At 37.5% G+C, this 22,266-nt stretch overlaps 1 protein-coding gene across 3 annotated transcripts in view; it reads left to right on the top strand.

The window, feature by feature from the left end:
- AP1AR (adaptor related protein complex 1 associated regulatory protein) overlaps window positions 1–21,986 on the top strand; it is a 56,264-nt gene extending 34,278 nt beyond the window's left edge. For 2 of the 3 annotated variants that reach the window (XM_045284129.1, XM_004703313.2), the window contains exons 3-10: window positions 4,024–4,050; window positions 7,641–7,666; window positions 13,230–13,326; window positions 14,507–14,605; window positions 16,986–17,044; window positions 19,135–19,208; window positions 19,972–20,100; window positions 21,128–21,986. In XM_045284129.1, the coding sequence (XP_045140064.1) occupies window positions 4,024–4,050; window positions 7,641–7,666; window positions 13,230–13,326; window positions 14,507–14,605; window positions 16,986–17,044; window positions 19,135–19,208; window positions 19,972–20,100; window positions 21,128–21,393 (777 nt within the window). In that variant the 3' untranslated portion in view covers window positions 21,394–21,986. The remainder of the gene's footprint in view (window positions 1–4,023; window positions 4,051–7,640; window positions 7,667–13,229; window positions 13,327–14,506; window positions 14,606–16,985; window positions 17,045–19,134; window positions 19,209–19,971; window positions 20,101–21,127) is intronic. The other variant, XM_030888601.2, reaches the window with a different exon arrangement.
- Window positions 21,987–22,266: the final 280 nt, after the last annotated feature.

Genomic DNA, 22,266 nt, shown 5'->3' with positions numbered 1-22,266 from the left:
CACTCTTTGTGGGAGTAGAAAGCCTCATCTTTGTCCAGAGAAGTCTTTGGCATTTCTTTTTAGCCTTTGGCATTTCGAACAGCTTACCTTGCAGTTAGAAGCCCAGCTCATAACCACTTACCACCAGAGCTGGTAACCAAAGGGCCAGTCAGCATCACTACCACAGAAGAGTTCTGATTATCTACTTCGATAAAGAGTACAGCTAATAAGGTCACTTTTTAGCTAAGTAACAGACTGGCTCATAAAATAAAAAGCATCACTTGTAATGAGCTCATTTTAAAAATTATCTGTTGTTCTTGTTAAGTGCTGTTGAGTTGGTTTCAACCCATAGCAGCTCTATGCACAACAGATGGAAACACTGCCCAGTCTTTCACCATCCTCACGATTGTTGCTATATTGAAGCCCATTGTTGCAGCCAGTGTATCCATCTCATTGAGGGCCTTCCTCTTTTTCACTCCCCCTCTAGATTCCTAAACATGATGTCCTGAAAATATGTCCAAAGTATGTAAGACAAAGTCTTGCCGTGTTTGTCTCTAAAGAGTACTCTGGCCATACTTCTTCAAGCTGAACAGATCAATTTATCCTTTTCGCCGTTGATGGTGCTTTCAATATTCTTTGCCAGCACCACAATTCACATGCATCCATTATTCTTCGGTCTTGTCTATCCAGTGTCCAATTATCACTTGCATATGAGGCCAATGAAAATATCATGACTTGGGTCAGGCACACATTAGTCTAATGTAATATCTTTTGAACTCTTTACTCCGGCACCTGTGATCATTGATTGTGGTTCTGCGTAAGACAAAATCCTTGACAACTTGAACCCTTTCTCCATTTCTCATATTGTTACTTATTGGTCCAGTTTGAGGATTTTAGTTTTCTTGGTGTTTATTTATAATCCATACTGAAGGCTGCAATCCTTAATCTTCCTCAGCAAGTGCTTCAAGTCTTTCTCACTTTCAACAATCAAGGTTGTGTCATCTGTATATCTCAAGTTATTAATAAGTTTCCCTCCATCCTTTTGCCACATTCTTCTTCATATAATCCAGCTTTTTGATGATTTTCCCAGTATATTGATTGAATCAGTATGGTGAGAGGATATAGTAGTCCTAATTCATACCTTTCCTGAGTTTAAACCATGTAGTATCCCCTTATTCTGTTTGTCCAACTGCTTCTTGATTCATGGACAAGTTCCTTCTGAGCACAACGAAGCATTCTGGCATTACCATTCTTCTCAAAGTTTCCATAGTTAGAGCCACACAGTTAAATGCCTTTGCCTAGTCGATAAAACACAAATAAACATCTTTCTGGTATTCTTTGTTTTGAGCCAAGTCCATCTGACATCAGCAATGAAATCCCTTGTTCCGTGGACTCTTCTGAATCTGGCTTGAACCTCAGGCAACTCCCTGTCAGAGTACTGCTCCAACAGAGATAACTATGTGAGACTAAATGGCAAATTTTACTATAAACCAAAGATGAGAAGATAGAGGGCCAGACAAACTAGAGTCCTGGAAACAGCACAACCTAAATGGGATGAATGTGAATGATGACGTATTATTTTTGTAGAGATTGTTAAATAGGAACCTAAGTGGGGGTACCCAAAAAAATACCAGAAAGAAGCTCCACTGGGTGGAGCTTTCATAGTACACATTTTTCCCACTAGGAAGAGCATTGGGCAACTCACTCTGAGTTAGTGCACCCAGTGGCATTGCCCAGGAAGGTTCTCTCTAGTCACAGTGAATTTTCCCTCGAAAGCAGTTTCACTTGAACCTCGTTTTTTTGTGATGGCCGATTACAGAGAATAGCATGTGGCTTTGAAATTTTGTTTCCTGCTCAGGGAAAAATGCCACAGAAAGTGTTGTGATATTGAACACAGCTTACAAGGACAGACCTAGTTCTGGATGAACAGATGGAAATGTTGACTGGTAGTGCCTTTGGAGTTTGTTCCACCAGGTCAGACTGTTAATCAAGCTTTCTATTTAGAGGTTCTGAAAAAATTGCATAATAGTTTGCGACCAAAAAGGCCTGGTTTATGGCAGATGGAGGGAGGGCTGGTGCCCCTGCTCACGCAGCCATCTCAGTGTACCAGTTTTTGGCCAAAAACAGTATGCCTCTCTTGCCCACACACCTTACTCACCTGACCTTGCTTAGGGAGACATCTTTTTGTTTCTGCAAATGCAGAAGGACATGAAAGGACAGCAATTTGATGACTTAGAAGAGATGAAGAATAAAACGAGGGAGGTGCTGTCAACCATCCAAACAGATGAATTTGAAAACTATTTCCAAGAATGGAATCACATATTTGGCAAATATATTAAGTGTAATGGAGTGTACTTTGAAGGTGATAAGGTGGTTTTGTAAAAAAATTTAAATACATAGATTTTGGGGAGGGAAACTCTGGTTTTGGGGGAGGGGTGCCCCCTCGTATACTTTTAGTTTTGACATGATAAAACATTATATGGGACAGCCAAGAAAACTCTATATAGAAGTTCATCTCTGAAACACACAGTTTTGCCGTGAGCCAGTCAAATCAGTGTCAGAAAACAGTGTCATTATGTAAACTAGGTTATCTTTCAAATGATGGATAAATTCCATTGTGTATCCAAAAGGCAGAGAACTAAAAGTATTTGGAGAAAAGCACAATCATGCCAAGTTTTATGTCTACTTGGTTCTATAATTTATTTAACTACCACCAAAGCAACTTTCATGTCTAAAGAGTACTTTGATTGTACTTCCAAGAAAGTTTTGCTCATTTTTCTGGTCTTCTATGATATTCAATATTCTTCACCAGCACCATTATTCAAATGCATCAGTTCTTCTCTGGTCATCTTTCTATTCACTGTCCAGCTTTCACATGCATATGAAGTGATTAAAAATATCGTGGTTTGTTGCACCAGCGTTCTCAAGATGTGACTTCTTACCATTTTATAATCTGGGAATTTTTTGCTTCAGATTTGCACAAAGCAGTATGTCCATTGACTCCTTTACTGCTTCTTATAAGACATTGATTGTAGATCCAAATAAAATGAAATCCTAGACAACTTCAGTATTCTCTCCATACGTCATGATGTTACTTCGTGGTCTGGTTGGGCAGATTTCTGTTTTCTTTATGCCGAAGGTTGTAGTCTTTGATCTTCTTCAGTAAGTGCTTCAAGTCCTCATCACTTTCAGCAGGCAAGGATGTGTCATCTGCATATCATAAGTTGTTAGTGAGTCTTAGCCAGTCCAGATGTCATGTTCTTCATATAGTCCAGGTTCTTGAAATATTTGAGAGATTAAATGGAGGTTCAGTAAAAAAACAAAAATCACCCATTGTTGTTGAGCCAGTTTCCAATCATAACAATCCTAAGAACAGATTAAAACTGTTCTTTAGGATTTCCAAGACTGTAGATCAGTGGTTCTCAACCTGTGGGTCGCAACCCCTTTGGGGGTCGAACGACCCTTTCACAGGGGTCGCCCAATTCATAACAGTAGCAAAATTACAGTTATGAAGTAGCAACCAAAATAATTTTATGGTGGGGTCACCACAACATGAGGAACTGTATTAAAGGGTCGTGGCTTTAGGAAGGGTGAGACCCACTGCAAGTGTAGGTCTTTACGGGAGCAAATAGCCTCATCTCTCACCCAGGGACTGGGTGGTGGGTTCAGATTGCCACCAATTAAACTGAATTAAACAAATAGAAAATCTTGTTATTTGTATACTTTTTGAATAATTTGTTATGAACTCAAGTGAAGTGGAAATTTTTTAAATATGCGTTTAAAACACTGGTATGAAATGTTCTATTCAGTTGATTAAATCATGTAAGATGTATGTAGAAAATTAGTATAATTGAGTAAGCTGATATGAAAATTGGTATAATTGAGTAAGCTGTATTTGACAGAACTATCTTGTAAATATAAAGGTTTGTTATTTTTAAGTTGAAACAGTAACTTATAATTTATTATGAGATATATGCCTTTGATAAATACTCCTCCTAACACGTGCTTTCTTGTTTTTTTTTGTTTTTTGTTTGTTTTTTTCAGTTTGAGAATCTAGTAGAAAGTGATGAAGTAAGTATTTCCATAGTAGTGTAAAACCCTATATTTGTTTTAATTAGTCATCTGATTCTCATATTTTTGATTTTGGGTTTTACCATTGGAATTTTTGCTTTTTATTTTGTTCTGCATCATTTTCTTACTTTATTAATGTATCTGAGTGAATAAGTTCAGAATTTCCACTTTGTAATACTGCATATATGTATACACACTGTATTTAAAGTATATGTAACAGGGTTTTAGGCATTCTGTAGAATTCAAGGAGCTTCAAAAGGGAATCTGTCCTCTTGCTGTTAGATAAGAAAACATTGCACAGTCCAGAGTAGGCGCCTTTTGAAGTATGTAGTTCATGGGCACTAATTATATTTGCAGTGTCATATAACCATGATTACATAACCATTGTCTGTTTCCAAAACTTTTCATTTCCCCAGACAGAAACTATCCATTAAACAGTAATTCCCTATTTCCCCTGTACCTAGCCACTAGTCACTACTAATCTACTTTGGTCTCAATGAGTTTGCCTATTATAGATATTTCATGCAAGTGGGATCATAAAATATTTGTCTTTTTGTGCCTGATTTTACTTAGCATACTATTTTCAAGGTTCATTCATGCTGTAGCCTATATCAGAACTTGGTTTCGCTTTGTGGTTGAACAATCTTCCATTGTTTCATAATTCATGTATCTGTTGATGGACGCTTGTATTGGTCCGCCTTTTGAAAAGTCCGAATGATGCTGCGATAGACAGTGATTTACAAGTATCTGTTTCTCAGTCCATGCTTTCACGTCTTTTGAATACATACCTAGGAGTAGAATTGCTGAGTCATAGATGTTCCACATTTAGATTTTTGAGGAATTGCCAAACTGTTTTCCATAATGGTTGTACCATTTTACATTCCCGCCAGCAATGTGCAAGGGTTCCAAGTTTTTCTGCATCCTCACCAAAACATGATGTCTTGTTTTTCTGATAATAGCTATCCTAGGGGCAGTGAAGTGGTATGTCACAATGGTCTTGATTTGTATTTTATTTTGCTAATGACATGACATTGGACATCTTTTCGTATGACTGTTGCACATTTGTATGTCTTCCAGAGAAAATATCTTTTCAAGTCCCGTGCCCATTTTTTGATTGGGTTGCTTTTTCTTTTTGTTGTTGATTTATAGGGTAGACCTACCTCATGGGTTTCCAAAACTATAACTCTTTATGGGAGTAGAAAGCCTCATTTTCCTCCCTCAGAGCCACTGGTGGTTTCAAACTGCTGACCTTGTTGTTAGCAACCCAACACATAACACTATGCACCAAGGCTCCCTTGAGTTATTGGAATTTTTTATGAGTTATGGATATTAAGCCTTTTTCAGATACAAAATTTCCAAATGTTTTCTTCTAAATGTTATCTTTTCATTTTCTTGATTATGTGCTTTGTTACAAAAAGTTTTTTTGAAGTTTGGTGAAGTCCCAGTTTGTCTGTTTAGTTGTTGTTTTTGCTCAAGCACAAAAGTTCTAAAAATTACTCTTAGTGTATTTTAAGAGGCTTAATGGTATATGAACCATTCTGAATTTTATGACAAATGGTATGAGGCAGGGTTCTAATTTCTTTCTTTGGCATGTTGTCCCAGCACCATTTGTTGAAGACAGTATTCTGTCTCCATTGAATGGACTCAGTACCTGTCTACACTCGCATTTCTGTTCACTCATCAGTATGTTTTTCCTTACCTCTCAGCACTGTACTGTTTTGGGTTTCCTAGCTTTGTAGTACATTTTGAATTCCAGAACTGTAAGTCTGATGCCCTGATTTATTCTGCTCTTTCAAGATTGTTTTGGTGATTCAAGGCCCTTTGCAATATGAATTTACAATCAGCGTTTCTGTTTCTGCAACAACAACAACACCTTTTGATGAGGATTACATTGAACCTGTTGATTTCATGGAACGTGTAGTCTTCCAGTCCATAAGCACACGTCATTCTATTGACACATTCTTTAACCATCTTCTTCATGGATTTCTGAGTATGGAACTTGTCCATGTTGATAGTACAGTCTGCTTCTACCTTAGCTGTTACATCACTATTAGCTACTGGATAAAGTTATTTTTTATTCGGTATAAGACAGATTCACTTTGGATACATCCCCTTCCTACGATGTGTATGCCTATTGTACTACCCCTTCCTGTGATGTGTGGTTACCTGTAATGATGCAACCCCCTAAGGAGATATAATCAATCCTTGGTTAGCAATAAAGTTGGGGCTCTCTCCTGCTCTCGCGGCCAGGCTCCCCCCACGAGGACCACCAAGCGGGGCCGAGGTGAGCATGCTAACATGAAAAAAAAAGATTCACTTTATTAAATGTTGATTTCTATATTTCTTCTCATCTAAAACAATTTTCAGATGCATTCCAGAGTCAGTGATATGTGTATATTTCTTATGCACTGGTTAGGAAAGCCTAGTTTATGTACCAGTTTCCAACTTCGTCACCAAACTAATTGTATGAATTCGCAAATTGGTTAACCTCCCTAGAGCATACTTTCCACATATCTAAAAAAAAGTTCACAGCAAGCTATGACCTTTCATCACAATCGTTTGCTGAGGAGAGAGGAAATGTACTGAACCTTTCTTTAAAAAAAAACTTAAGATATTCTTCAGCCCAACATGTCCCAGACTATTGACAGAATACTACTATCACAGTATAAAGTAGCATATTAAAGGCTCTCAGAACTATTGTTAAAACACTGTTTAAACTCATTCAACATTTTTCAGATTCATTTGGGCTTAAAAACTTTAAGAAATAATAATCCATATTATCGTCTGGTAGAACATGTTAGAGACTACCTTTGTTAGTGCATCTACATTTCTCCCAAATATCTTAGTGTTTCACAAAATTTAGTTTCTTTTTATACCCAGTAGTCACTGTAATCATTGTAATTTTTATATCCTTTTGTGCTCACTGAACAGAATTCTTTTGGGCTCCAATATAGTTTATCCCAACATCTTGTTATTTCATTTGGTTTTCTAAGGTGCTATTGTTCGTTGGTTAGTTGAGAGAATTTTTTTCTTTTTCATCTTTCGCCACATTTGACATTTGGTTTTGTTGAGAGTCATTTTATGTTGTAGTATTATTTTCTAAATTCAGATCATTCAGAATTTTACTCCTGGTGTTACCTGATGATATATATTGACTCTTGTCCAATGTGAACCATTTAAGCAATTTGTGAAAGCCTTGAAAATAGAGTTTGCATTGGAGGAAAACCATAAGCAGTTTCATAAGCATGTGAAGGAAGACAAACTGGTAATGAAGGCATAGGGAATACGCCATTACAGAATGTCTAGTACCATGTGACCCAGAAATCAGTTTGTTGTATAGCAATTATTTGTTAGGAAGTATTAAGAAGTGTCCCCAAAATCAGTGTTATGTAATTAAGCTTAGCTATTAAACTAACTTTTGCCTTTGAGAAATATGAAAAAGTTATATTTAGGATACTTAATAATTATTTTTTTACAGTGATAAAAATATATGCGTAGAAAATATTTTTGATTACATAAAAATTGTATTAATTTGCCTTAAGTAGATTTCAGCTAAGTGAAACTTATTTGTTTAATTAATTTTTATACAGGGAGAAAGCCCAGGAAGCAGTCATAGGTAAGGCTTTAAAAAAACCAAAAACCTCTTCTTTTATGTGAACTGTAGGAAGTTCTTTAAGAGTCCCGGCTCTGTCATTTGTTTGCTTTGATAACATTGAACAGATCACATTTCAGAACTTTGCTTATCCTTTCTGTAATAAATTTGAGACAAATAAGTATCTCAAAAGATTATTTTGAGCATGAAAGAATTTAACTTACCTGCGTGCCTATGTGCTTCCCTATTAAACCTAAGTTGTTATGTCTAAAAAAAATTTTTAATCTTATATTGATAAATACCTTTCCTGTTAAGTTTTTTAAAAGAATATGTGGTACACAGTGGGTTAAGGGTGGGGCTGCTAACTGAAAGGTTGGCTGTTTGAACTTACCATCTGGTGTAGGAGGAAAAGATGAGGCAGTGTGCTTCTGTCAAGACTTACAGCCTCAGAAAGATATTTGCTGCTCAAGCAAATACCTTTTATTTACTCTCCCCTGTACTGTCGCTTATGAGTTGGAATTGACTTAGCACAGAGGGTTTGGTTTTTTTGTTTAAGTTTTATAACTTTGTCTCTCTTTTCCTTCCTTTTGGACATTCCTAAATTTGTTTCACTAATCAGTTGTTAGCAAATCGAGGTAGTATGCCCTTACTCAGGCCATAGCCCAGATCCAATGTAAATGGAGATTTCCTGGGCCCCCCGGGTGGCCTACATCACCCTTTATCTTACAAGAGGTCAAAGGAGAAAGAAGTGAGTAGAGAGAAGGGACCTGACTACTACCAAAAAGGAAGAGGCAAGAATGGAGAGCATCCTTTGAACTCAGGGTCCTGCACTGAGACCCTCCTAGACGGGAAGGTGGATGCCAAGACAGAGGAACATCTCCAGGAAACTGCCATCAATACATATTGAAGGGAAACAAGGGCAGAGAAAGCCTTCCCCTGGAGCTAGCACCCTGAATTCAGACTGCTTGCCTCCTGAACTATGAGAGAATGCATTGTAGTGTGCTAAGACCACCCATTTGTGGTACTTCTGTTACAGCAGCACCAGATAACTAAGGAGATGGTCCTGGAGGAGTAGGATGCCTCACTAATGAAATGTGCAAGTACTTTTAGAATTGGGCAGTGGGTACCGCTTGGTACAGTTTTAAGGTGCATAATAGTAAAGTCTAGATTGCCCTGAAGAAACTACTGGTAGAATTAAGAAACAAAGGCAGTTCTGGTGAGGATTCAGAAAGATGTGAGGGGAGCTATAGAGAAAGCCTCTATTATCTTGGACAATACATACATACAGTGCTGGTAAGAGAATGCTGCTAGAAGTGTGAATGTTAAATGTGATTTGAGTGAGGCTTTAAAATAAAATGATGAACATGTAATCGGAAGATGGAGGAAGCGAGGAACTTTTCATGGAATAGCAAAGACCTTTCTGAATTGTGTTCAGATGGTGGACAGTAGAACTTATAAGTCTGATCTTCAAGGCCACATGGTTCCTCCTTATTGCTTATAGTAAAATGCAAAAAGAAAGAAATAGGAACTTTAAAATTGTGCAAAATGAAAATAGAACCTAAATATTTGGAAAATACTGTCATACAAACTAAGTACACATGTCCTTAAATGTTCACCAAGGACAAAGTTTCTCAATCTTTTGTTAAAGAGATTAAATCTGTGAGTAACGGATCTAATCAACTACCACAGCAAAACAAACAAACAAAAAACCCCAACTGTCAATTCAGACTGAAAGGGGCAGAGAAAGAATGAAAGTAAAAAATGTTGTCTGCCTTTTGACCAGGACCTGACTACCACTAAGAAAGAAAAACTGGAAGCAGACTGTATCCTTTGGATGTGGGGTCGCTGGGCTGAGACCCCAGGGAGATCAACAAGGAACGCTGGACTGATTCCTATTTGTTGAAAGAACACAAAAACCCAGGGGCTTACGTGGAGAGCAGTTGTTTTGAGAATGATGAGGGTAACGAATGAACAAATGTGCTTTATACAATTGATGTATGTATGGATTGTGATAAGAGTTGTATGAGCCCCCAATAAAATTATTTAAAAAAAATCATTTTTTAGTTAAAAAAAAGGAAATAACCCAAAAACCTTCCCCCAGAGCCAACAGTGAGAAAAAGCTTCCCCTGGAGCTGCCGCCTGCATTTGGACGTTAAGCCTCTTAACCACGGACACACACATTTAATTTCCTTTTCTTAAACTAATAAAGTAATAAATTTAACAAGTATTATTTAAAATACTTGTAGTATTTGTATTGTAGCAACACTAGATAAATAAGCATTCAAGGGAGGAAAGTGAAGTGGACTGGCAGATTTTCCTATGAAACTGAGGTAGCAGATTTTCCTATGAAACTGAGGTAATAAGAACCAAAGTTGTATTGTATTTTGTGACGTGGAAGCCACTAAATACCGTTCTAGAATTATTTGATTCAGACATTATGGGAGCAGAAACAGATTAAGTGGGAAGTAAAAGGCTTGAATGTAAAAAAAAAAAAAATAGCATAGTAGGTAACGGCAAGGAGCTAAACTGACTGAAGGCGTTAGTGAAAACAAGTCTCCAGAAATTGACATACTACCATTGGAAATCTTTCAACAAGCTGAGGAAGCCCTGGAAGCAATCACCCATCTGTGCCAAGAAATCTGGAAGACAGATACCTGGTCAACTGACGGAAGAGATCCCTGTTTGTGTGTATTCCAATGCAGAAACTAACCAACAATATAATTAATGTCACATCCAAGTAAAATACTGCTGAAGATATTTAAAAAACAATTGCAGCAGTACACCAACAGAAAGGTGCCAGAAATTTCAAGCCAGATTCAGAAGAGGACATGGCAAGGGAGTATCATTGCTGACATCAAATGCATCTTGGTTGAAAGCAGAGAATATCAGAAAGATAATTACTTGTGTTTTGTTGACTATGCAAAGGCAATTGACTTGTGCATCATAAAAAACTGGATAACATTGAGAACAATAAGAATTCTATTGTGCTCATGCATAATCTATACATGGACCAAGAAGCAGTCATTCAAACAGACAAGGGAATACTGTGTGGTTTAAAAATCAAGAGAGGTGTGCATCAGGCTTGTATCCATACTTATTTAATCTGTATGCTGAACAACCATTCAGAGAAGTCAGGCTATAAAGAAAACGAACACGGCATCAGAAGTGGAGGAAAGCTTATTAACATGCTATGTGGAGATGACACAAATTAGCTTGCTGAAAGCTTCATTGAAGCAAATGAAGAGAAAAGAAGCGTAATAGTTAATAGTGAGAAGACAGACTAACAGAAAGCATTAGTGAAAAACAAGTCTCCAGGAATTTGACTGGTAGATCATAACAAACTCTGGATGGCATTGAGACAATTCAGAATTCTAATTTACTCATGCAGAACCTATACATGAACCAAGAAGCAGTCATTCACACGGAACAAGAGAAAGCTCTGATGAAAATCAAATAATACAACCTTAAGACTTAATTACAACCCAATATAAAGAAAGCAAAAATCCTCACAACTGGATCTAAATACAGCATCATGATAAACTGAGAAAAGATTCAAGTTGTTAAGGATTTCATTTTATTTAGATCCACAGTCATCCCTAAGGGAAGTAGCAATCAAGAAATCATAGCATGAATTGTAAATCTGCCATGGAAGAAGTACAGCCAGGACTGCTGCTGCTGAGAAGTGAGGATGAAGAGACTTGGTCTCATGTACTGTGCATGTGCTGTCAGGAGAGAGAAGTTCCTGCCAAAGGATGTCATCCTTAATAAAGACCTTCCCCAAGATGGATTTACCCAATACCTGCAACAGTGGACTCAGATACACCATTAATTGTGAGGATGGCGTAGGCCAGGCAGTGTTTTGTTATGTTGTAAGGTTGTTCTGAGCCAAAACTGACTAAATGGCAACTAACAACAACACAAGCTTTGCTAAATGTGTACATGGGCATGTTATTAATCTCTTTTAGTCTTAATTTCTCATGTGTAATCAATCGCTTTGTCTACCTTATTGAATTGTTAGGAATAAGTTGAGTGAATATATGAGCACTGAGAATAGTACATGGTATGCAGTAAGTACTGGATGTGTTATTGATTTTATACAGTTAACTGCAGGAATTTTGACAGAATTGGGAAGGAGGGAAGGAGTAGAGGTAGATGTAGGTTTAAAGAAAGTTTATTCTTTCTTTACATCCTTTCCTCCTTCACACAGGAGAGATGCAGAAGAAGGGGGGGGGGGAGACAAAAGTAATAGATTAGTGCTAATTGACAGAGCAAGGTCCCAGAGAAATCTCCCATTAAAATTCGCTGAACTGAGCTCCAAGGTAGTCCAGATAATGCCTCCATCTCTTCGGTCCTTGAGCACAAGTGCTGTTCTGACTGACCAGGAAAAAGAGCATCCAGTGGACATATTCAGTGCTTTGAAAGACTTTTTTCCAAGGTCATTACTGGTGAGGAGACCTGGTGCTATTCTTACAACCCCAAAAGCAAACATCAGTCAAGCCAGTGGAAGACATCCTTGTCACCTTGCCCCCCAAAACCTCGTCAAGTGAAATCAAAGATCAAGATGATGCTCATTTGTTTTGGTGTTGTTGTGAGGGGGATACTGCATTTGGAGTTCTTTCCACCAGGTCAGACTGTTAATCAAGCTTTCTATTTAGAGTTTTCTGAAAAGATTGTATAATAGTGCAAGACAGAAAAGACCTGATTTGTGGCAGATGGGGGACTACTTTTGCCACCAAGACAATGCACCAGCTCACTCAGCCAGCTCAGTGCACCACTTTTTATCAAAAAAACAAACAGCATGTCTCTCTTGCCCCGCGCACATTACTCACCTGACCTCGCTCCGAGCGACCTCTTTTTGTTTCCATGAATGAAGAGGGACATGAAAGGGCAGCGATTTGATGGCTTAGATGAGGTGAATAAAAAAACGAGAGATGCTGTCAGTCATCCAAATAGATGAGTTTGAAAAATGTTTCCAAGAATGAAATCTCAGATTTGGCAAATGTATTAAGTATAATGGAGAATACTTTGAAGCTGCTTAGGTTGCTTTCATATATATACATATATATAATCTTTGAAAAGAAATTCCAGCGTTCTTTTGGTCATCTCCTTTCATTTTCTTAAACCAGAGGAAATACATCAAGAAATTGAGGGAGCTCATGTTGATGCCCCCATTTCTCAAAGTGATGTGGAAATCCTCTTCTAAGAAGAGTTTGTGGAGTGCCCACATTTATACTTTATGATGGGTATTAAAAGTCCAAGATATGTGAACATAGGTTAGGTGGCAGAGATGGATAGAGAACGAAGGTAAATGGAATTCACATTTCTTCTAAAAAAACACCAAAAACTCCAATAATATATCATCTGGGTCTCCTTGTATATCTATATCAGAATACAGCAGGTGTTTGAATATATACTTGTTGCCCTGACAACTGAAATCATAACATCAAATTACTTCAGTCCCTTTTTGACTGCAAAATTTCATAATTTCACCGTCATTTTAGAAGCATTTTATTTGGACTCAGATTCATGTGAGTTGGTTTTTGGTTTTGTTCTACCTTTCTTCCCTCCTCTTCCTTTATCTCTCCAGGCCTCTTACTGAGGAAGAAATCATTGACCTAAGAGAAAGGCATTATGATTCTATTGCTGAAAAACAGAAAGAACTTGATATAAAAATTCAAAAAGAGGTAAATAATCTTTCTATAACTTAAATAGAGCTTTCTTAAAGCATCGGTTTAAAGAGAGTGTTATTAAATAATATGTGTGGACAGTCACTGAGTCATTTCATATATGCAGATTAGAAGTGATTTGACATTAATGATTTCAATCAGATAATTTTAGTTTGGCTTAATATATCAAACATCATGTGTTTGCAAAAAAAATGAAGATAACACATTCTTTAAAAGTACTTTTTTCATTCCCTAGTAGGAGCTCTGACAAGACACCAACATTTGACAAAATTACTGCTTCACAATATTTCACAAGTCGGCAGGCTTTTTAAAATATATTTTTGTTGTACTTTTAGAAATCATGTGTTATATTTATTTAAATGTTTTCACATAAATGATCTGTAAGTATAGTTTTTCTGTTCACTAAACTAAATAGAATTACTATGTTTTACACAAATGTACATTTTTTTTCCAACCACACAATTTCCCCTGATTTTTTTGATAAGCATGCTATGTTGCATAGGTGTTTTGAATTAAAATACAGTAGTCTTATTCCATTTTCCACTGATATGTAATCATTCAAAAACATTCATTTAAGACACACAATCAATACTATTTGCTTAAAGGGAAAAATTTGTTGAAAATTAATTTTTAAGTTAGAGTTGACATGTAATCTATTATAATTCATATTTGAAGGGGTATTTTCAATAGCTACTTAGTAATGTAATTAAGAAATCAAGTGCCAGTCACATAGCAATGTCTGAGTGTTGTGCAAACTTAGTGCACTACGGCGTACAGTGGGGTGATTGACCTTAGTTATGGAGACTGTAGACTCACACATGCCAAAGTCTACTCAGGGCTGTATGTGGGCGGTTGTTGAGTTTGAAAATCACTGCATATTTAAAAATAAAAAAACAAGAAACAAGTCGGTATTGATACAAATTAGATGGAACTGCTTCATAATTCAACTTCTAGAGAATTCAATAATGTGCTTGCTGTTTGATTTACTCTGTACAACGAGAACTTGAAACATGGGCAGTCATTAAGATTACATTTCTGTTGTGCTTTATGGAGATCAATTCTTTTTTTTTTCTTCCGTTTTTTGTTAATTTAATTTTTTCAGATAGAAACATTTATGTGTAGAGCAGTTAGACAGGTTCTGCTTTTTGTTAATCCTTATTGTTTTGTTCATGTACAGTTAGCCTTACAGGAAGAGAAGTTAAGACTAGAAGAAGAAGCTTTATACGCTGCACAGCGTGAAGCAGCCAGGGCAGCAAAGCAGCGAAAGCTCTTGGAGGTGAGGGGAGACCCCGGCAAACTTTAGGGCTGCTTTTCTGACTCCCCCTGCCCCCGCCCACCCCGAATCCAGGGCCTCTTGTTTCGCACTGATGACGGAGATAAACTATTAACACACAGGCTTGCCGCCGAATGACCGAATGACGTCTACCTTTAGGATAAGCTGCTTCCTGTTTACCCTAAAGCTGCATTGTAGTTTCCCAAAATCCAGTGTTCTGAAAACAAGTTCGCTTTCAGAGAGGGAATGTTAAGTATGACTCAGAAAGGGTTTGTTCGTGTACTGTTTGTGAAGTTTGGGGTTGTGGGCCTTTCCTTCAATCCTCAAACTGCTAGAATTTCTTACATTTTATAGAATCAAGTAAGCTGGAGGGATATTGTTGATTTCTCATCTTTATTCTTGTGTCATTGAGAGTTTGGATCTTAAGATGTCTGTGACTTATGATTTGGGATGGCAGGAAATTTACTATATTTACCATATTGTAAATTAATGTGGAGGATCCTGCTGGCACCGTGGGCTAAGCATTTGGGCTGCTAATCACAGTGTCTGCAGTTCAAACCCACGGATGCTGCTCCGTGGGAGAAAGACGAGACAGCCTGTTCCCATAAAATCTTACAGCCTCAGAAACCCTCAGGTGCAGTTCCACTCTGCCCGCAGAATCGACTTGACGGCGCTGGGTTATAGGAATATGGTTGTTAGTAACAGATATTTATGGAATCCTGACTAGGAGTCAGGAACTGTTCTATGTGGTTTACATGCCTTGCTTTGTTTAATCTTTACAACGATTGTAGGAAGCTGGTAGTAGTTTTTGTCACCACAACACAGATGAGGAAACTGAAGCACAGAGTTGTTAAGTAACTTGCCTAAGGCCATACGACTAATAAATGACAAAGCCAGAGTTCACACCCAGCAGGCTACTCCAGTGCAAAGCCAAGTCTCCTGTAGTACAAGATCAGGAAACATAATGATTATTGTAATTTAGAAGCTGGAAAATTGTGTCCATCATACTGTTATGTGATTGTTAAGTAAACTGAGTCCCCTCTCCCTCCCTCTCCCTTCTCCCTCCCCTCCCTCTCCTACTCCCCCCTATTCTTCCCTCTCCCCCTCTCCCTCTCCCTCTCTCTCGCTCTTGCTCTTGCTCTGCCTCAGGGTTGGGGAGGAGGTGCTTCAGCAGAGTCATTAACAAATTAGCTCTTGCCTTCAACTAACCAATGAAAGTTTTGTTTTGTTTTTCTGGTTATAATAAACGCAATTCAATTGATGTATGTATGGATTGTAATAAGAGTTGTATGAGCCCCTAATAAAATGATAAAAATAAATAAATAAACGCAATTCTTTTTACTGTAATAAAGTCATCAGTTGCTCATCTTTTAAAGACTTTAAAAGAATTCCACAAGCAGCTTCCACTTGGATGATTCCCATGTTTCTCCCTGTCCTGACTGACATCCGCAGTATTAGGAATACATAACCATGTAAACAGCAGAAACAGGCACATTACAATCCTTCTGGTTTCCACCCTCACCCTGAGTGTGCATTTCCAGTTGGAGAAGAGAGCAGAGGGCACACCAGGGACATACCACTAACTGTGGGAGCCACAACTCTGACCGGGCTTCTGAATCTTTGGGTGTCATTGCCACTCATTTCACCCAGGATAGAATTTCAAATGCTGTTTTATTGATTCTTTGTCTACCCAACCCCATCTTTTTAGTTTATTAGGAAGCTCTTGGGTATAATGAGAATATTCAGGATGCCAATATAGCTGCTTAAAGTATCTTTTTTTTCTTTTCATTCTGAACAAGATGACTCCAATGGTGGGAATCAGCTTGACAGGAGTGGTTTATTTATTTATTTATTTATTTTGAGATACAATTGTTTTCTAAAATTTTTTTTTTAACCAGCTTTTGTTTTTTATTTTATTTTTTTTTAAACATTTTATTAGGGGCTCATACAACTGTTATCCCAATCCATACACACATCAATTGTGTAAAGCGCATTTGTACATCGTTTCTCAAAACATTTTCTCTCCATTTAAACCCCCAACATTAGGTCCTCATTTTTCCCCTCCCTCCCCGCTCCCCCCTCCCGCATGAGCCCAGGGCAAGATATGACAAAGTATCTTTTGTTTTTTAAGAACTCTGTGTTTCTTGACCAGTTATGGTTTATACATTCATAAACAGACAAATTCTACCCCTCAGAACGAGGATGTGTCGGTATGAACAATGATGACTTGAAGGAAGCTTTATGCTCTGCACAGCTTATAATGGAAAGACTTTAACATTTTTATTTTTAGAAACTAGAAAAAAGTACATTTCGACATTGCATGAGGGTTTTTAGGAAATAGAATTTCATAACATTGATTTTATATTTTATTTTCTTTCCAAAGCAAGAAAGGCAGAGGACTATACAGCGATATCATCTTTCCCGCAGTGGAGAATATCAAAGGTAAATAGTAAGACAGGTCTTTTCCTTTCTGTCATATAATATTTTTAAATAGTCTTATTGGCATATACTTCACAGACCATACAATTTCATCATTTAGTTGTTTAAAGAAGAATCATGCCATCATCTTCAGCATCACCTTCAGGACATTTTCTTCTCGTACTCGTTGTTGGCCCCTGCCATGCCCCTCACGGCCCTGGAGTCATTCTGACTCAGAGAGCCTAGAGGACGCGGTAGAACTGGCTCGGTTGAGTTCTGAGACTGTAACTATTACAGTAGAAAGCCTCGTCTTTTCTCCCTCACAATGGCTGGTGGTTTCAAATTGCTGACCTTTGGTTAGCAGCCCAGTGCATAGCTGCTACACCACCAGGGTCATGCCTCTGCGTAGTTATTAATCCAGTTATTGACCCTCTAGATTTACCTATCCTGGATTTCATATATAAAAAGTCATGCAAAGGACAGCAAGCAAATAAACAAAACCAACAATTACTTGACAAAACGGAAATATTTCTATTGAAAAGAAAGAACCTATTAAAAACTAAAGCAACTTGAAAATGGGTCAGATGGGGAGATCTAGTAAGATATTACATTTTAATCTAACTACCTCTACCATGATCAACACTGCAATGCTTTCTGTGTGATAGCAAGGCAATTCACATCTCTGGACTTTCAAAGGGGATTCACTAAAAGCTTAATCCATGTGTGGACCCTGCAAATAGATTTTGGGCTTCTACCATCATCCATATCCTTCTACACACCACGTAGGTGTTCATAATTTAAGCTATACGACTGCTTTCTCCTCAGGAATTGGATATCATAATTTATAATCTGGGGATCACACAGGCTGCTGTGCTTCTTCCACGTGGACTTAGTTGAACCTTACGTAGAGTGCTGTTTGTTGTTAAATAAGCCTTTAAGACCCAGATGCTATTTCTGATACCCCGACACCTTCTGGTTTTTTTCACCACAGTTTGCTACAGCACTTATGTCTTCAGTGATCTCTTCATGAGGGTGAAATGTCATATAAAATTTTATTTCCAAAGTTCACCCTTGGGTGTTTGCATATGTATTCATGATTTTACTTACTTATATTCCCTAGAAACCAAAACACTAGAGTATTTGCTTTCTTAGAATTAGGAAGTAATTATTTATTTAAACTAACTTTATTGCATTTCCTTAAGAATGGTCCCATCTTCCCTAAAGAAAATGATGCAGTAGCACATTGGGTACCATAAGCTTTTATGTTTTCCTTAGCCCTTCTGCTTTCTGATAATCCATTGCTGGGAAAGACAGTTCCATGTCACATTTCTACTGGTTCCTTACAGTCATGTAAATAGGCTTTTTTATGCTTCCTGGTTGGAAATTGTGGAGTCGGACTTAGGGCTGAGCTTTGGAGACTGGGTTTGAGGATTAGCCATGACGGCAGTACTCTTGTGTTAGCATTAAGAAAATTGAAGCCCTCCTGTCATGCAGAGTGCATTGGAAAGTGCATTGTTGCCGGTGCAAGTGGGTTACATTGTAGCACCCTGTCATTTCATCTTCCTCCTGATCTATTTAAATTGGTTTTGCTTTTTAATGTGTTCTGCTTTTGATTTATTTGATTGAAGTGTTTATCTGCTTCAAATTTGTTATTCTTGTTAGTTTTTTTGTTAGTTTGTTCATTTTTTAATGTTTTCTGTATATAAAATCCAGGATGTAAATGTAGAGTCAGTAGCTGGATTAATGGTTCCTTGGGGGTATGGCAGGGGAGGTTGAGGGGAAATAGGGAGCTAATAACTAGTACAAGAATGAAGAAAATGTTTTAAAACTGATTGTGATGAGTGTACACTGATTCTTGATGTAATTAAACTATTATATGATATGTGAATTATATGCCAATAAAACTGTTGCAGGGAATAAAGAAAATTAAGATGTTTTCATTAGGTTATTCTAACTGTGTAGTCAATGATTACAAATCTCTGTGAGGTAGACCTTGAAACCAAGATGTCATATTTAATTTAGATAGAGATTTATGTTATATCTACAATGTGTGTATGTGTATATATATATGTATATATATATATTTTTTTTGAATGATTTCACTTCTATTACAGTTCAGGACCAGAAGATGACTTTGAATCCTGTTTAAGAAATGTAAAGTCACAGTATGAAGTTTTTCGAAGTAGTAGTAAGTCTTTTAAAATATTCTTTGTAGTTTAACTTTATGCCACACTAATCAGATCATTGGAGATCTTGGCTCTGTTTCTGATAGAAGGACTACCTGCCTTCCTGACCTGCCTGTCCTGAATTACAGGGCATCATCTTGTACTTTTATAAAGAAGGTAGAGCAAAGAGAAATGTCCGGCCATTTCAGTAGGTGTCTACTAAGGACCAGGCACCCCTTTTTCAAACGTGTCTGCTCTATTACTAACCTCCACTCCAGGCTCAAAAAAAAAGAAAGAAAGAAAAGGGAGGGGGGCAGAAGTAGTATAGAAGTGTGCTCTTTAAGTAATTTTAATGATTGCAAATTGTTTAGAAGGTAAAAGTATTTTTTTCTCTTAAGTTTCACGTCAAAACTCGTATACTTCCCAATAGTGGAGTAGTGATCCGTTTTGAAAATATAGTCTGTTTTCTTATTTGTTGTAAAGATTTTGTTTCATCTTTCCATCTCCTTTTACAATTGTCTTATTAAAAATAATACATCACATTCATTTTATTTGACAGTTTTGCCATTCATTAAATCTGCATGTTGATTGTGCTTAAGGTAACAAAAAGAAAACAAACAAATATAAAACCAACCATCCCATATACTGTACTTTCAGGGGCTTATCAATTTCAGTAATTACTTTTTACGACATTAAAAGGAATCTTTTGAAAGAGACCATTGTGGTAAACAGCTAGTATGGTGAGGCAGGATTGCAAAATTACATTGTGTCGCTTGCACGTTCCAGGACTCTCATCCGATGCCACAGTTTTGACACCAAATACTGAAAGCAGTTGCGATTTAATGACCAAAACTAAGTCAACTAGTGGAAATGATGACAGCACCTCCTTAGATCTGGAATGGGAAGATGAAGAAGGTATTTTGTAATCTGAAATGTATCTTAAACCCTTTTTAATCTGTGTTAATTTATATAATTCTCCTGCCATGATTTTTTACTTAACTTGAACTGAAGTAAAACAAGACCTTGAGAAATCAGCATAAAAAATGGTAATGCCCTTAAGCTATTAATGGTTATCGTTTGGTCTAAGTTGTTTAGAAAGTGGCTTAATGTTTACTATTTCTTGAGATTTAGAGAATAAATGTTAATTTTGAATTTTGTAACCCGACCTGTAAGATTCTGCCAGAAGAATTATTGCTCCCTTAAAGGCAACCTGGAGGAGCCCTGGTGGCATAATGGTTACGCATTGGGCTGCTAACTCAAAGCCAGCAGTTCGAAACTGTCAGCTGCACCGAAGGAGAAAGACAGGGCTTTCTACTCCCTTAAAGAGTTACAGTACTTGCAAGAGTAGCTAGAAAAGTATGTGTTGTTATTCTCATCACTTCAATTATTGTTACTCTCTGAGAAATGAAGTTATCATCAGTCTAGGGAGACTTTGGCAGCTATACTGATTTGGCCATGTGAAATTAATAGCAATTGAGTCTCCCATCCATTCTATTTTATTTATGGCTCTCCAGAAATTTCATTTTATATGATAAGTGCGGCTTCAAAACTATCCTTTAGTGGGTACTAATGTTTATTTTTATGTAAGGTGTAGTAGAGGAGTCCTCAAACCAAAAACCAAACCCACTGCCCGTGAGTTGATTCCGACTCAGTCGTGATCCCGTTGGATAAAGCAGAGCTCCTCCGTAGGGAATAGCCAACTTCTTCTTTCCCTCGGCCGCCAACTTTGCCGTTAGCAAAGCAGCCCAGCGCTTAGGCTCCTAACAATTTCCCTTAAAGAAATCCTCCCAAGGACTAGTTTTCTGGGTTTGGGTTTTTTTTTTAAGAAACATGGAAATAAATTCTGATTGTTAAATAAAAGCTGTATTGTTAAGTGGGAAGTTTTAAAGATAGCTTTCTTCACTTCAATGGAAGTTCTAATAATCCTCTGTTCAAATGATAGGGATGAATAGAATGCTTCCAATGAGAGAACGCTCCAAAACCGAGGAAGACATCCTCCGAGCAGCACTGAAGTACAGCAACAAGAAGACAGGAAGTAACCCTACATCCGCCTCCGATGATTCCAATGGGTTGGAGTGGGAGAATGATTTTGTCAGTGCCGAAATGGATGATAATGGCAATTCCGAGTATTCTGGATTTGTAAATCCTGTATTAGAACTGTCTGATTCCAGCATAAAGCTATCTGATGCAGATCAACAGAATCGATAGGGGGACATGGTATTGATCAGTTATGACCAAATGTTAAAACCCAGCTAGAATGTATGAAAGGTTGTGCTGAGCCTTTTGTAAAGGGGAGGTGTTGCAAGTGCTCAGAGTAGGAGTGATAGGAGATATCTGAATTGCTTCAGAATTAAGTGCAATTTCATCATCTGCCTTCCGCTTTTCAAGATGACGTCATCTCACGGATCAAGTTTATTTTCATCATCTTGTTTTCATTACCAAATCCCTGTCTGCTACTGTGGATTTCCAGTTAAAAAATAGTGTTATTGATTTCACTTGGAATGTTTTAAGCCCATTTCAGTTTCTAAATCTGAAAATATTGAGGGTTTGGTTTTTTCCTTTTTTTTCCCATTTATTTTTCAGCAGATGTGAAGGGTGCATGAGGCGGACTTGCCAAATTCACATTCAGAATATGTTCCCTTTTCCGGCATTATCAATTTCAATGACTTGTTTGAATTTTATTGTCTCATAGTAAGCACAATTAATTTGTGTAGATGATCCTAAGGAAGTGCTAAAGCAGTGGTTCTCAACCTTCCTCATACCACGACCCTTGAATACAGTTCCTCAGGTTGTGGTGACTCCCGACCATCGGAAATATGTTTTCCGATGGTCTTAGGCGACCCCTGTGAAAGGGTCATTCGACCCCCCCCAAGGGGTCACAACCCACAAGTTGAGAACCGCTGTGCTAAAGTATCACTTTCTTTCTGCCCTGACTGCGTGTCCTAGCATGGTAATGTTGATGCAGTCTGAACAAAGGAAATATGATGAAAGTAGCCTGTCAGGGTTTGGACATTTAGAATAGATAATGATCAAAAGTAATGTTTAAGAAAGTACACAGTTCAGTTTTTTACCTCAGTTTAC

This window comes from Echinops telfairi, unplaced genomic scaffold (genome assembly GCF_000313985.2).
Source record: "Echinops telfairi isolate 266 unplaced genomic scaffold, ASM31398v2 ScPeMD7_7468;HRSCAF=8506_0, whole genome shotgun sequence".
In the NCBI taxonomy this organism is placed as follows: Eukaryota; Metazoa; Chordata; class Mammalia; order Afrosoricida; family Tenrecidae; genus Echinops; species Echinops telfairi.
The sequence above is the reverse complement of the archived record's forward strand: the minus strand, read 5'-3'. Positions and strand labels throughout refer to the sequence as shown.